Source organism: Cervus elaphus, chromosome 1, assembly GCF_910594005.1.
Source record: "Cervus elaphus chromosome 1, mCerEla1.1, whole genome shotgun sequence".
In the NCBI taxonomy this organism is placed as follows: domain Eukaryota; kingdom Metazoa; phylum Chordata; class Mammalia; order Artiodactyla; family Cervidae; genus Cervus; species Cervus elaphus.
In genome coordinates, this window is record NC_057815.1 from 88,534,650 (window position 1) to 88,549,059 (window position 14,410).

Here is a 14,410-nt window from a genome sequence, read left to right on the forward strand (position 1 = left end):
GGTGACGATGCTATCGATGACGATGATGACGTAGGGCAGCCATTTGTTCGTCCTGTTAGTCATTTTTTGGAGTCACAGCAACCCCGCCAGCCCGCACAGCTTCAAGCAACACGTCTGGGATCCACTGTCCCTCCAGACACCGTCCACGCCCAGACCTCCTAGGGAAGCGCCCCTCTGCGTCACCCTACCCCGCCCTCCGGCTCCTCTCCAGAGAGCCCACACATGGCGGGAACGTGAGGGGGCGGGGACAGACCGGGGGTGGGGGCGCCTCAGAGCCAATCGCCCGGCGAGAGACGCTCAGCCAATAGCAGAGGCGCTCCAGGGTCGTGGGGCGGGGCCCCAGGGAGGAGCCGCGGCGTCATAGGTCACTGGGCGGGCCGGGGGCCAGGCCCGTGGCGACTACGGGGGCGGGGCGCTGGCAGCCCCAGCAGTCAGGGCGGTGATGGCGGCGGCGGCGGCGGGGACTACTTCAGCGGCGGCGGCGGCCCAGGCGCCCGCGGCCCGTGGGGACGGCGCTTCCTCAGTGCACTGGTTCCGCAAGGGGCTGCGGCTCCATGACAACCCGGCGCTGCTGGCGGCCGTGCGCGGGGCGCACTGTGTGCGTTGCGTTTACATTCTCGACCCTTGGTTCGCGGCCTCCTCCTCAGTTGGGATCAACCGATGGAGGTGAGGGGGGCCCCCGGGGCGGGGGTGGGGTTCGTGGGCCCGGGGCACGCAGCCTGGCCTCTGAGGCACCCACCCTCGGAAGCGGAGGCTCTGGCCCCAGTCGCCTCTGCCGAAAGACCCCGACCTTAAGGAGGTGCAGCAGGGCGACGGTCCGAGTCCCTGGAGGGGAGACGCCGGGACCGGGGAAGCAGTGAGTCCCGGTAGTAACGACCTGGGGTGGAGGGTTAGTCTCAGAAAGGCTAGCCTCTGACACCGCGGGTCCGCACTGTGTGCCTCCCTCTTTGGTTGGTCCTCACGACCTTCCTGTGGGACAGATCGTGATCCCCGTTGTACGGGTGAGACTCTCGAGTTCTAGAGACACAAAGCTGACCTGCCCGAGGACTTGGCAGCCAGCGAGTGGCAAAACGGGGGTGAACCTGGGGCCGGGGTGGGGATGGCGGAGAGGACAGGAGCTGTTGTCGTGTGAGGGCAGGGACGGGTTCCTGAATTAACAGCACAGCAGATGCCTGCACTCATCGAGTAAAGAGCGCATTGCCCGGCTCCTGAAGGTCATCTTTAAGCCTCTGGGGTTTTCTTAATCCGTTTTTTTTTTTAATTTTTCCCATCCATCCTGCCTTCCCTCCACCGAGATCATCCTGTCTCTGGGAGATATCTAGAGACTCTGGCTTAGCATCAGATAAGGCAAAGTGCCAGGCTCCCTTCTATTATAGATGAAGACCTCAAGGGCATGTTCAGTTAGAGACACTTTGTCCTGAGTTAGAGAGCAGAGAACAGTGCTTAACCCACTTTGGAGAATTCCCTCAGCAGGTATGGACTTGCCAGGAAAAAAAAAAAAGGAACCAAAGATGTCCCTTCCTTCCTCTACTCTCGAGATTGATTTTAAAGCACCGTTGAGTGATTGTGGATTAGACTTTTATCAACTGATGTGCTGAGATTAGGGAGTAGGAAAGCTGTGATATCGAGGGCCCCTCTTGATGACTCCCAGGAGATGGAGTGGACAGGATCATGGGAAAAGATGAACAAATAGACAGTGGATGTGTTTTCTCTTTAAGCAGTGTTTGAAACCAAGGGGTTCTGAGACACTGTGTTCCCATCTGTCTGCAACACGCCCTGCAGTAGTCCTCTGGTTTGTTTGCATTGTTCTGGAGGATATTTGCTTGTGGCCTTGTTGCACAAGGGGCAGAGTTATTCCCAGGATATGCCGGCTCGCCGCCATTCTTTCCTTTCCGGGGTGTGTGCCCTGCTAGGAGAGCGAGTGCCCCCCGCAGTGGGTCTATTCAGTGCCCCTCCTGCCCCACTTATATTGAGAGAACCACTAAAGACAGTCCTGTGGAGAGCCTGCCCACACAGTTTTCAACTGCTCTATTGCTCTGCCTCTGCTCCAGTTTCTATAGATAGGAGCTTGGGTTTGACAAACACCCTCAAATGACCTGCCATCCCTAGCATGGACTAAGCCTCGACTCTGCCCCTCTCCCAGTGGCAGCGTGCCAGTCAGAGCAGAGTAAATAGAATCCAGACTGCTTGCTGGTTGTATTGTCATGAAGGAGTTTCTTCTTTTATTAGGTTTTGGAGGACACTGCATAGGACTGCCTGCTCTTTTGTGGTAGTGGAGGTCACAGATCAATGACAAAAACTCTGTTGCTGGTTAAACGCAAATGCGATAGAAATTAGGCGTTTAATGGATTTTTGTGGGTCACCCTTTTGTGATTGTGCTTCTGAGCTTGTGAGAGAGAAAAGGAATGTGGCAGCTCAGATGCCCGGGTCAAATCCTGAAGTTAGAGGCCATGCAAGAATGCAGATGTTAATTGAGCAATTATTTAATGAGTGCCTAATATCTGCCAGGCACGGCTGCTAGGGACACAGCAATGAACACGCAGATGTGGTGTCCAGAGCTCCTGGAGCCTACGTTTTTGTGGCACGAGACAAGTAACCAGCCTTCGTTTAGTAGAATTGATGCCATGAAATAAGTAAAACCGGGGGACATACTAGAGTGGTGGTTCTTAACCTTGCGGCACACAGGAATCATTTAAGAATCTTTGAAAGATGCCTGGGTCCCCTTCTCTCCCAATTCTATTTCATTGTTCTGGGTTATGGCCTGGGCACTAGGGTCTTTAAAGCTGACATGTGCAGCAAAGTCAGAGAAGCACTGGACCCAGCCTGACAACTTGGGATACGTGTTGCAGCTCATTGGCAAGAAGTGCGATTTGTTTTGGCATCAGACGAGAGGTGAAATCACCCAAAATAAATGGAATATGATCACTGCTCTTGGGTTTAGACACAGACGTATTCATACTACCCCCACCATACTCTTTGCTCCCGGGTTCAGAGTGAAGGCAGAACCGCAGGCGGTTTTGTGCATTTTGTTGGGGGTTGGGGGAGTGATAGAACCAGACGTACCTCTGCATAATTACAACATGTGTAGTCTTCCGGTGGCTGTTTCTGGATCTGGAAGTGACTTGGGAGAACTGTGCTGCAGCAGAACATTCTAGCTCTGCAAATACTTCAGTTGCTGCTTCTGAGAAGCCTTCCTCGGAAGAGTGGGCTCCAGGCCTTCTGCCAGAGGTTAGGGGGACACAATCTGTATCTCTGTTATCCTCCTGCACTTCCTACACAGACTCCCACACTGCATTCTTCAGCAGATAAATCAGATTAAAATAACCATGAAGGACACTTTCTAAAAGTAAAAATGGACAGAGAAAGGCAGCTGAGAATATGTAGATTTATTAGCATAGGAGAAGGGCTAGTGCACTCCTTGCCTTGGTGGCAGCGGGAAATTTATGGCTCATTGTAGCATTTGAACCTCAGGACTTTCTTTTTGTCGAGTACTAGTTAGCTAAGCCCTGTTCCACTTTGCCCAGCCCTACCTGCCCCAAATTTACTGCATCTGGAAGGAAGTACTGCAGTAAGAATCCCCCCCCCAAAAAAAGAGGGGGTGTGAGCTGCTTCTAGATTTTAAAATGGGTACTCCAAATAGGCCCCTGCTTTTTTTTTTTTTTTTAATTACCTTTCTGTCCCTACTGCCACCGAGATAGGTGTTGGGCAACAGTTCATTCACCTCACCCTTTATTTCTGTCATTTTCTCCTTGGCTCTGTGCTGCACCTGTCGTCAGGAACTTTGGGGACAGAAGGAGTTGGTAAAAATAAAATATCAGCTGAAATTGCTCAATTAATAAATAAGGTGACCCGGGATGCCTGGTAAGAACAAATGTGTCTCTCTTCCCACTGCTGGGAGCTAAACATGCATGCACTGTCCATGTTGGGTGGTTCTTCCCTGGAGCTTGGTCAGCAAGAAGGAGATTGAGAACTGTGGTCTGCTGGCAGGGAAATTTGAGTTTCTCTGAAATATTCACACTGGTTACCCAACAGAGCATTTTTATTGTTCTGCTGCTGAGAAAATGTTTCCATCTGCCCCAAAGGGGTGAAAACTTTGATCTTCATCTTTCTCTTTGAAGTTAGGAAAGAATAAATATATTTTTATCCAAGTGATACCTAGAGATCCATCCCTGCTGTGGATTGTGGGTTTGAGTTATCCTTTTCCATTTGACCTAAGCACTCTTAATTTCTTTTTTTTTAAATTGGAGTATAATTGCTTTACAATGTTGTGTTAGCTTCTGCTGTACAACAGCATGAATCAGCTATATGCATACATATATCCCTTCCCTTTGAGCTTCTCTCGCACCCCACTCCCACCCCACCCCTCTAGGTCATCACAGAGCACCAGGCTGATCTCCCTGTGTTGTGTACAGCAGCTTCTCACTAGCTATTTTACACATGGTAGTGTCTATATGTCAGTGCTACTGTCTCAGTTCATCCCACTCTCCAGGAGAAATTTTGTGTGTGTGTGTGTGTGTGTGTGTGTGCGCGTGCACATGCTCACTCAGTCATATCCAACTCTTTGCAACCCCATGAACTATAAACTGCCAGCCTTCTCTGTCCATGGAATTTTCCAGGCAAGAATACTAGAGTGGGTTGCCATTTCCTACTCCAGGGGACCTTCCAGACCCAGGGACCGAACCCTTGTCTCTTGCATCTCCTGCATTGGCAGGCGGCTTCTTTACCACTGCATCTCCTATGGGAAGCCCATAGGAGAAATTAATTTCTATTAATGCCATGTGCAGCCAGTCTGGGCCAGCCAACAATATCATCATTACAGTTCAGTAACCTTGGCTTGAAGCAGAGAAACTTGGTCAAGGGTGATCTAGACCCAAAAAAAGAGTTCACAATCATTTTCCTTCCTCCTGTTAATAACAAATAAACAAAAATATTTCTCAACACAGAACCTGCTGTCTCTGGAGAAGTCCTTGCCTAAAGATTTGTCTGTCTTGTTTTAAAAGGCTAGCTCCACGGAGTCCCTGAATTACTGTCCTTTTAGTATTTTTGGAAATCCCAAGTTGGTTTCCTCCACTTCTGCTTCTGACTGCAGAGCACTTACATAATGCAACTGAGCGGCACATGTCTCATCCAAAGGGTGAGCTTAAGCCGCTCACACAGGACGGTGTGCTCTGAATTTCGGCCATGTGAGCTCAGCTGGAGCTGCCAAGGGTGAACTGCTGCCCGAACACTGCCACCTCCAGTGCCCAGGCCAGTTTTCTCTGGAGCCGTCCCTCACTGGAGTAAAGAGAGACTGGCCCCATGGGGAGGAGGGCTCCAGGGGAGCACAGAGGCCCAAGGTCCTCTCTGGTGAAAGAACGTGCGCGCCGGCACTGGGACACTTTTGCCCAGCAGCAGCACTGCTCCGCATTCCCTCTTGGCAGGTCTCGGGTGGTGCGCGAGCAGCGGCTGCAGTTTCTCTGTCTGCTTGGAGGCTGGGGCTCCTGGAGGTCATCGTGAGACCTCCCTTTCTGCAGAAGCCCTGCAGGGCTTGACTGGGGGTTGGGGGAGTTGGAAGTAACAGCATTTCTAGAGGGCCAAAACCAGGATCTCAAAGAGGAACTTTAGTGAAAACAAACTAGAAGCCAAGGCAGGCAACTTGTCAAGAGAAGCTAGAAGTCAAGTTCTGTTTTCTGGGACGGTGCTTCTGAAACTTTAACGTGCAAAGGAATCACCAGGGGAGTTTGCTACAAACGCAGATTGTGTTTCTGGAGGTCTGGGAGGGAGCCTGAGGTCCTGCATTTTGGCAAGCTTCTGGGTGACTCACAGCTGTTTTGATCCCCCTGGAGGAACCAGGATTTGGTAGCAAAGTGTTGGCCTATGAGTTGAGCTCTGGTGCTCCCTGATGGCCGCGTCCCTGGCAGCACAGCCTCAGTGCTCAGGGGTGAGTCCTGGTTGAGAGTCAGTGGAGCCTGGTGGTTACGAATGCAGATACCAAGCCACACTGTCTGGGCTTGAATTCTGGCTATTCGTTAGGTGAATGATGTTACACACATTACTTAGTCTCTCTGTGCCTGTTTTCCTCAACTGTGAAATGAGAATTAAATGAGGTGATGTATGTAAAGCAAGTAGAATAGTACGTGTGCATGCATGCTCAGTCCTGTCTGACTCTTTGCAACTCCATGGACTGTACCCCACCAGGCTCCTCTGTCCATGGAATTCTCCAGGTAAGAATCCTGGAGTGGTTGCCGTTTCCTCCTCCAGGGCGAAGAGTACCTGGTTCACTGTAAATGCGTGTGAAATGTTAGTTGCTGCTGTTACTATCATTTGGTTGCTGAGTTCAGAGTCCTGCCTTCTGCTGCCTGCCTTGGCTGTAGACTTCTCTTGTCAAAAATGAAAAGGGTTCTCACTGGGTCATCTGTACTTCAGAGGTGCTGCAAGAAATCTCTCCTTTTGATCAATGAGGTCTGGGGTCTTCCCTGGTGGTCCAGTGGTTAAGAATCTGCCTTGCAGTGCAAGGAGCACACTGTGGGTCAATCCCTTGTTGGGTAACTAAGATCCCACATGCCATGGAGCAACTAAGTCCGGGGGCTACAACACTGAGCTTGCTCTCTCTAGAGCCCACACACCACAACTAGAGGGTCCACGCGCTGAAACAAAAGACGGTGCAGTGAAGATCGTGCAGCACCTAAGACCCCTCGTAGCCAAATAAATACATGAGGTCTAGAAATAAAGTCTACAGAAGGCAGCTGGAACCTCGCTTTCATGTGCATGCCAGTCCTGTTTGTAGCTCCAATGCCCTGTGCAGCCTAGTGGATTGTGAAAGATGTGGGCCCCCAAGTGCAAGGCAGGTACATTTCTGGGAGCTGCAGATGGAGGACCCCTTGTCTTGAGGTTGTGGGGTCTAAGTTGCCAGTTATCCCTAGGCATCCTGCCTGGCAGGGTGCAGGTGGCATGGAAGCAATCTCTCGTATTTTCCTCCTGAGAGGAGGCCAGCGCAAGTGCAAGTACATCACTCTGTCTCAGCTTTCCTTTTCTAAGCGTGTCAGTGCTCAAAAATAGAAATTCGCAGAGGCGGAGCTCTGGCTTTGTGGAGACCAGCATCCAGCCTGTCAGTCTCCCATTGCAACCCCTCCGAGAGTCCCTGCCTGCTCGTCAGCCAGCACGATGCTTCAGGCTGAACCCAGGACTCAGCTTGTGCCGGAATGTGGATCTGTGGCATTAACCACCTGGGAGTGTCATATCGTAGACATCAGAGGCGGCAGGGGGGCCTGGTTCTAGTTGGCAGCCTGGGAACAGTCGATGCTTCTGTAAGACTCCCACAGTCAAGGGAACGTGCTGTGCTTCGCAGGAGCCCTGGGTTTCATTGTGCTCAGAATAAACTCTAGTGACTCCCATTGTTGACGGGCCTGGGTGGGAGACCCCAGGGTAGATAGCAGGAGGTGGCTGTGAACCAAGCTCACCTGCCAGGGCCTCTTTCCTGCGGAAGAGCAGGTCATTGGATCACCTGGAGTCGGGTGTATGTTCGTCATGACACACGGGAGCTTGCAAGAATCTCAGCCCCTGGAGCAGTGTCTGATATGCTGCTAGAAAACTTAAGGAAGAAAACATGGTTTGAGTCTGACCAAGAGTGTGGGGTAGGAACCTGTCCCCAATAATTGTGATCTTCAGAAAATTTATTATCCTCTCTGTAGCTCATTTTCCTCATCTATAAAACAAGGGTAGTATTTTCCTTCAAAATGTGTTGAGACAATTCAAGAGAAAATGCACTTAAAAAGCATCCCAGGTATATAATAGCATTGATAACATTAGTTGTCTCTAGAGAGGAGGATGAAATTCCCAGGGGGATGCAGGAGAAGGAGACCTTTTTACTGTGTACCCTTTTGTAACTTGAATTTTGAATCACATGAATAGTTAATCTATTTAAAATGTTAATTTAAAGATAAAATAGATGTCATAAAATGTATTGATGGGGACTTACCTGGTAGCCCAGCAGTTAAGACTCCACGATTCCAATGCAGGAGGCGCAGGTTCAATCCCTGGTCAGAGAACTAAGATCCCATATGCCCTGTGGTGTGCGGCCCTCCCACCCACTGCCACCAAAAAAAAAGTATTGATGAGTTTCTCAGAAAGGTGATCACGCCTAGCTGTTCAGTTCAGTTCAGTCGCTCAGTCATGTCCAACTCTTTGCGACCTCATCGACTGCAGCACACCAGGCCTCCCTGTCCATCACCAACTCCCAGAGTTTACTCAAACTCATGTCCATTGAGTCAGTGATGCCATCCAACCATCTCATCCTCTGTCATCCCCTTCTCCTGTCTTCAATCTTTCCAGCATCAGGGTGTTTTCCAATGAGTCAGCTCTTCGCATCAAGTGGCCAAACTATTGGAGTTTCAGCTTCAACATCAGTCCTTTCAATGAATATTTAGGACTGATTTCCTTTAGGATGGACTGGTTGGATCTCCTTGCAGTTCAAGGGACTCTCAAGAGCCTTCTCCATCACCACATTTCAAAAGCATCAATTCTTCGGCACTCAGCTTTCTTTATAGTCCAACTCTTACTTCCATGCATGACCACTAGAAAAACCATAGCCTTGACTAGACAGACCTTTATTGGCAAAATAATGTCTCTGCTTTTTAATATACTGTCTAGGTTGGTCATAACTTTTCTTCTGAGGAGTAAGGGTCTTTTAGTTTCGTGGCTGCAGTGATTTTAGAGCCCAAAAAAATAAAATCTGTCACCGTTTCGACTGTTTCCCCATCTGTTTGCCATGAAGTGATGGGACCAGATGCCATGATCTTAGTTTCCTGAATGTTGAGCTTTAAGCCAACTTTTTCACTCTCCTCTTTCACTTTCATCAAGAGGCTTTTTAGTTCTTGGCTTTCTGCCATGAATGGTGTCATTTGCATATCTGAGGTTATTGATATTTCTCTTGAATCCAGCTTGTACTTCATCTAGCCCAGCATTTCTCTTGATGTACTCTGCATATAAGTTAAATAAGCATGGTGACAATGTACAGCCTTAACGTACTCCTTTCCCCATTTGGAACCAGTCTGTTGTTCCATGTCCAGTTCTAACTGTTGCTTCCTAACCCACATATAGGTTTCTCAAGAGGCAGATTAGGTGGTCTGGTATTCCCATCTTTTTCAGAATTTTCCACAGTTTATTGTGATCCACACAGTCGAAAGCTTTGGCATAGTCAATAAAGCAGAAATAGATGTTTTTCTGGAACTCTCTTACTTTTTCGATAATCCAACGGATGTTGGCAATTTGATCTCTGGTTCCTCTGCCTTTTCTAAAACCAGCTTGAACATCTGGAAGTTCACGGTTCACATACTGTTGAAGCCTGGCTTGGAGAATTTTGAGCATTACTTTGCTAGTGTGTGAGATGAGTGCAATTGTTCTGTAGTTTTAGCATTCTTTGGGATTGGAATGAAAACTGACCTTTTCCAGTCCTGTGGCCACTGCTGAGTTTTCCAAATTTGCTGGCATATTGAGTGCAATACTTTCATAGCAGCATCTTTTAGGATTTGAAATAGCTCCACTGGAATTCCATCACCTCCACTAGCTTTATTCCTAGTGATGCTTCCCGAGGCCCACTTGACTTCGCATTCCAGGATGTCTGGCTCTAGGTGAGTGATCACACCATCGTGATTATCTGGGTCGTGAAGATCTTTTTTGTACAGTTCTTCTGTGTATTCTTGCCACCTCTTCTTAATATCTTCTGCTTCTGTTAGGTCCATACCATTTCTGTCCTTTATTGAGCCCATCTTTGCATGAAATGTTCCTGTGGTATCTCTAATTTTCTTGAAGAGATCTCTAGTCTTTCCCATTCTATTATTCTCCTCTGTCTTTGCACTGATCACTGAGGAAGGCTTTCTTATCTCTGCTTGCTATTCTTTTGGAACTCTGCATTCAAATGAGTGTATCTTTCCTTTTCTCCTTTGCCTAGCTGTACAAGTAATAAATTTTTGCCTAAAGTAAACAGACGCTGAAAGCTCTCAGGCCATGTTCATTTCCTGTCCCTGTCCCACGTTGATCCAGCCCTTAGGCCAGGTGTTTCTGGAGTCCCCCATACCCATGGATACATGGGAGGAAATCCTACAGACACACACCTTCTGCCTCTTGGGACAAGAACTTGATGGCCAGGGCCCTGGAGAGGCCTGGAGAAGGGGCTGCCTGCCAAATGAAATGGTGGTGACCCAGCCCAGGCTGCGGGGCCATGGAGCTGTGGCAGGAGACACCCACGCAGACCAAAGCGTGAGTGAAGAAAGACAGGGAGTCTGTCAGCCTAGGGTGGGTGACACCATCCAGGGCAACTGCAGTCTTGTTCCTCTGCTGATGCGGCCTCTGCCTGCATACCACAGGACTGCGCTTGCTTCTCATATGGCTTCCCCATCTCTTCTCCCTTGTGATTCTCATAGCCTCCTAGTGATGGGTGGATAGTTACACCCAGGGCCTGAGGCCAAGAGGGAGTAAGTGACTTGCCTCTGATCACCGAGGAACAGCATAAGTAGGAGCAGCTCACACTTACCCCAGGTTTTTTCGGTTCCACGGCCTGTACTTGGAACTGTCCTCTTGCATGATTTGGCTTTCTTTCCTTAACAATTCTATGAGATAGGTATTAACACCAACTCTGTATCACAGATTAGGGGGGAAGAAGCTAAAGAGGATTAGTAATTACCTAAAGTCACGCAGCTAGTAATGGCAAAAGCAGGATTCAACAGAGGCAGCCCTGACCCTCTACCACATCACGCCTGGACAAGAACCCAGGAGAACCGTGCTACTTGTTTGGCATAAACAAGGTTCTCTCCGCTTTGTTAGGAAAAAGTGCCTCTTTGTTATGTTACCACCAACAAGGACTCCGTGGCTTCTGCAGGTTCCTACTTCAGTCGCTGGAAGATTTGGACAGAAGCTTAAGGAAACTGAACTCCCGCCTTTTTGTGGTCCGAGGACAGCCGGCTGACGTGTTCCCAAGGCTGTTCAAGGTACGTGCGCAGAGTCCAGGACGACAGTGGGAGTCTGCTCCTAGGGTTTCCCCACAGACTGAATGAGATGATGTTCTGACTGAGGAAATGGAAACAGTCAGGGATGGGCTGACCACACACTGCTAGGGAAGTTGGGAGCGAATGAAGCTGGTCAGCTGCCCACAGAATGGAAACTGTGTTAAGGGAAAAATCAAGGAATCTGGTATCTTGTTGGAAAGTTCCCAGCTTAGTTCAGACATGGGATGTGGCAAGTTATTTCACCCTAGATATCCCTGGCTTCCTTAAATATTTTCTTGGTTCAAGCCAGCAAGATTTGTTAGGGCTCTTCTTGCGCCAGGAGTTTGAGGGTGAGGCTTCCTGTTTATCTAGGGGCGTTTCCCCTCTTGCTTTGCTCTTCTTATTGGGAAAAAAAAATCAGCCTCTTTAATGGGAGTGTCCCTACTTCCTCCATAAATGATCGACAGAATCTTCATTTCAGTGCCACATGGGCCCCTGGCTGCTGTATCAGGCAGCCAGCCCAGTTGCCCCCACAAACCCTTTATCATACTCATTTTCTAAGACCCAAGTGGAGGCGTAAGTGCTCGTGAACAGAGGCTCTAGTGCATCAGCGCACAGCTGCTTCTGGGCCTGTCTGCACCCTGCTTCCTTTCCTGTTCTTCCTGGGGGGCAAAGACAAGAGGAAAGACTACATGTCAAGGCAGGCAGCCGAGTAAATGCTTCAGCGTTCACTTCCCCTCCCCACACCCCCACACACAGACACACGCACAAATCGCACAGTGCTGGTAGGAGCCAGCCTCACTGGGGGCTGCCCGTGAGTCAAGCACTGTTCTCGGTGCACGCTCTGTGTCCGTTAATGCCTGTACTCCCGGCCGCCGCCCTCAGACCTAGGTGCTGCTGTCCCTGTTCCGCAGACGGGGAAGCAATAGTTCGCCCATGCCTGCAAAACTCAGAGCAGCAGTCTGGGAGCTGAGCCCCAGCTCTGAGCCCAGAGCTGTGTTTGTGACCACCATAGCATTAAACACAGGGGCCTCTCTTCCCCCGCCGCACTGCCCCCACCTCCCAGCACCTCAGAGGCCAGCCCACTAATAGCCCAGAGATACAGACACAGCGTCCATTCTCTGTATATCATTAAGCTTCTGCTATGTGTGCGGCCCCACACCAGGTCCTAGGGTGATGAAGAATGAGATGACACGATCTCTGCTCCGAGTACTCACACTAATGGAGGAAGCCGGCACGTAGTGGGCAGCTTCACTGCCGTATGGTAACTGCTGTGATGGGAAGCGGGCAGGTGCAGGAGAATCTTTCTAAAGAGGGTCAGGGAGGCTTCTTGGAGAAGGTGTCATCTAATAATAACACTTTTATTATTATTCATAGGGTTGTGAGGCTTTAACCTTGTAACCTATTATGAACTGCTAAGCATAGTTCTTGGCTCATAGTAAGTGCCCAATGAATGTTTAGTGCTAACCTTAGCCTTGGAGGAGAGATAAGCAGCTCTGCCCGGGACCCACACCCCGCAGGACTGAGTCAAGACTGGACCGGCGTGTGCGTAGCCAGGATGTTTGCCCCGAGGGTTCAGAGTTTAAGAGACTGTGGCCGAGACTTCGGTTGGAGTGTGGTTTCCTCCTGCTAGTTGCCTGCTCTAGGGCTTTCTGTGGGTTCCAGAAAGGGTACAGCCTTTCAGTGGGCCGCTCTCTCCCAGATCTGCTAGGAAATACAGAAATTTCTCCCAGACATGACTAAAGACTTGGAAAAGAATTCCCTTCTTTTAAAACATGTGGCCCCTCTGCTCTGGTTTCTCTGACCTCTGGGCCAAGGGCTGCTTCTCCTTTCCCAGCTGTCTGAGAGCTGGAGCCTACTAGCTCTGTTTGCTACTGGCCTCAGGAGTGTTGCCGTGGAAACTGTGAGGATACTTCACATCGCCCAAGTCTGCCGAGAAAACTAGGCCAGAAGTTTGCAGGACCCTGAGGAGCTCTGGGAAAGGCCTGCTGAGCGGGCGGGAGGTGGCGATCCTGTGCCTCTTTCTGGGACAGGGGGCTCCCTTGGGAGCGTGTATTTATAGCCTCCTGCTGCATTCTTCTACCACAAGGATGCCGGCAGCGCCCAGAGCTGCCCACCTCTTTCCTGATCCCACAGGGACCGCTAGCCTCCGGCTCCACTGTTGTGGGCTGTTGGCCTCTCCTCAAGGGCCTGCCCTCCTCAAACCTCATGGCCCTCAGACGGTTGGCTTTCTGGTTCAGGTTGTTTTCCCCAGTTTGTTCTGACAGGTCTCCCGATGTGCTCGGTTTCCTCTCGGCAGGGAGCTGAGTGCCCGCCCAGCTTCCTTCTCCCCAGCAGTGGTGAGCATTACAGATTCTCTCCCCCCACAGGAATGGGGGGTGACCCGCCTGACCTTTGAGTATGACTCTGAACCCTTTGGGAAGGAGCGGGACGCAGCCATCATGAAGATGGCCAAGGAGGCTGGTGTGGAGGTGGTCACCGAGAACTCGCATACTCTCTACGACCTGGACAAGTAAGAGATGGGTCCCAGGACTCAGCTTGCCTATTGCGGGAGTTGGTGGTTTGGGCCCCTGCTGAGCGGAACTCAGGGAGGTTCAGCAGTAGGGCCCCCTGACACATGGGGCATGGAGAGCCGGGGGAGAATAGGTCAGAGTGGAGGCCCGTAGAACAGCTCAAAGAGCTTACCCAATTTGGGTGCAGAGAGGCTCATTCGGCCCAAGAGACGCAAACAGGATCTTCACAGATCTGCTCCTAACATGATCCAGGCCCGCCCACCCACCCTACATACTCCTGCTTCCATCCTGCTGCTCAGAAACCGCCCTCTGACCTCAGTGGGGCCTGTCCGTGGCCCCTCCCAGTAGATCTCTGTTCTCACAGGCACAGCCTCTGTTCCCCAGCTGCGTTCCCTGGGCCCCCCTGGCTCTTAGGTTTTCAGGCCTCGCATTTAGGTGTTGCCCCGGAGGCTTGAGAGATCTCTGCGGGGCCCTGTGCTTTCAGAGAGGCCAAGAGGAAACCCCCTCCTCCCCTTCCTTCCCTGCCAGAGCTGTCCCTATTCCGCTGCTGCCGCCACGGCGGCTCCCCGCCCGCCTCCCCTAGACCGGTGGTGGCTGCTGGGAGGCCAGGTCACACAGCTCTGCATGTGAGCTGGACTCTGCTCACGGGAGGCGCTGGGTGTGGAGCGCCTCCTCCTGCCACGTGCCAGAGGAGGAGGCGGGAGGTACTGCAGGGGCAGCAGCCAACCTTCTGCCTCCGCTGATAGAGAGGAGGAGAGAGGAACTGAGAAAGGAACTCACCCGGCAAGTCCCGGCTTGCTGTCAGCTGCTGCTTGGCCAACAGGAGCCCCGGGAGTCTGGCTCCAGCCCATCCCAATTCATCCTTACATAAACAGCCTCAGTTCGCCTCTAAACTCTCCTGTAGCTTTTCTTCTTACCTGAGTGCAGCTGTGTTTC

At 50.9% G+C, this 14,410-nt stretch overlaps 1 protein-coding gene across 1 annotated transcript in view; it reads left to right on the plus strand.

Moving 5' to 3' along the window:
- Positions 1-357: 357 nt before the first annotated feature.
- Positions 358-14,410, plus strand: part of CRY2 (cryptochrome circadian regulator 2) — a 33,235-nt gene continuing 19,182 nt past the window's right edge. The window contains exons 1-3 of the mRNA XM_043910548.1: positions 358-666; positions 10,856-10,964; positions 13,331-13,473. Coding sequence (XP_043766483.1) covers positions 443-666; positions 10,856-10,964; positions 13,331-13,473 — 476 coding nt within the window. The 5' untranslated portion in view covers positions 358-442. The remainder of the gene's footprint in view (positions 667-10,855; positions 10,965-13,330; positions 13,474-14,410) is intronic.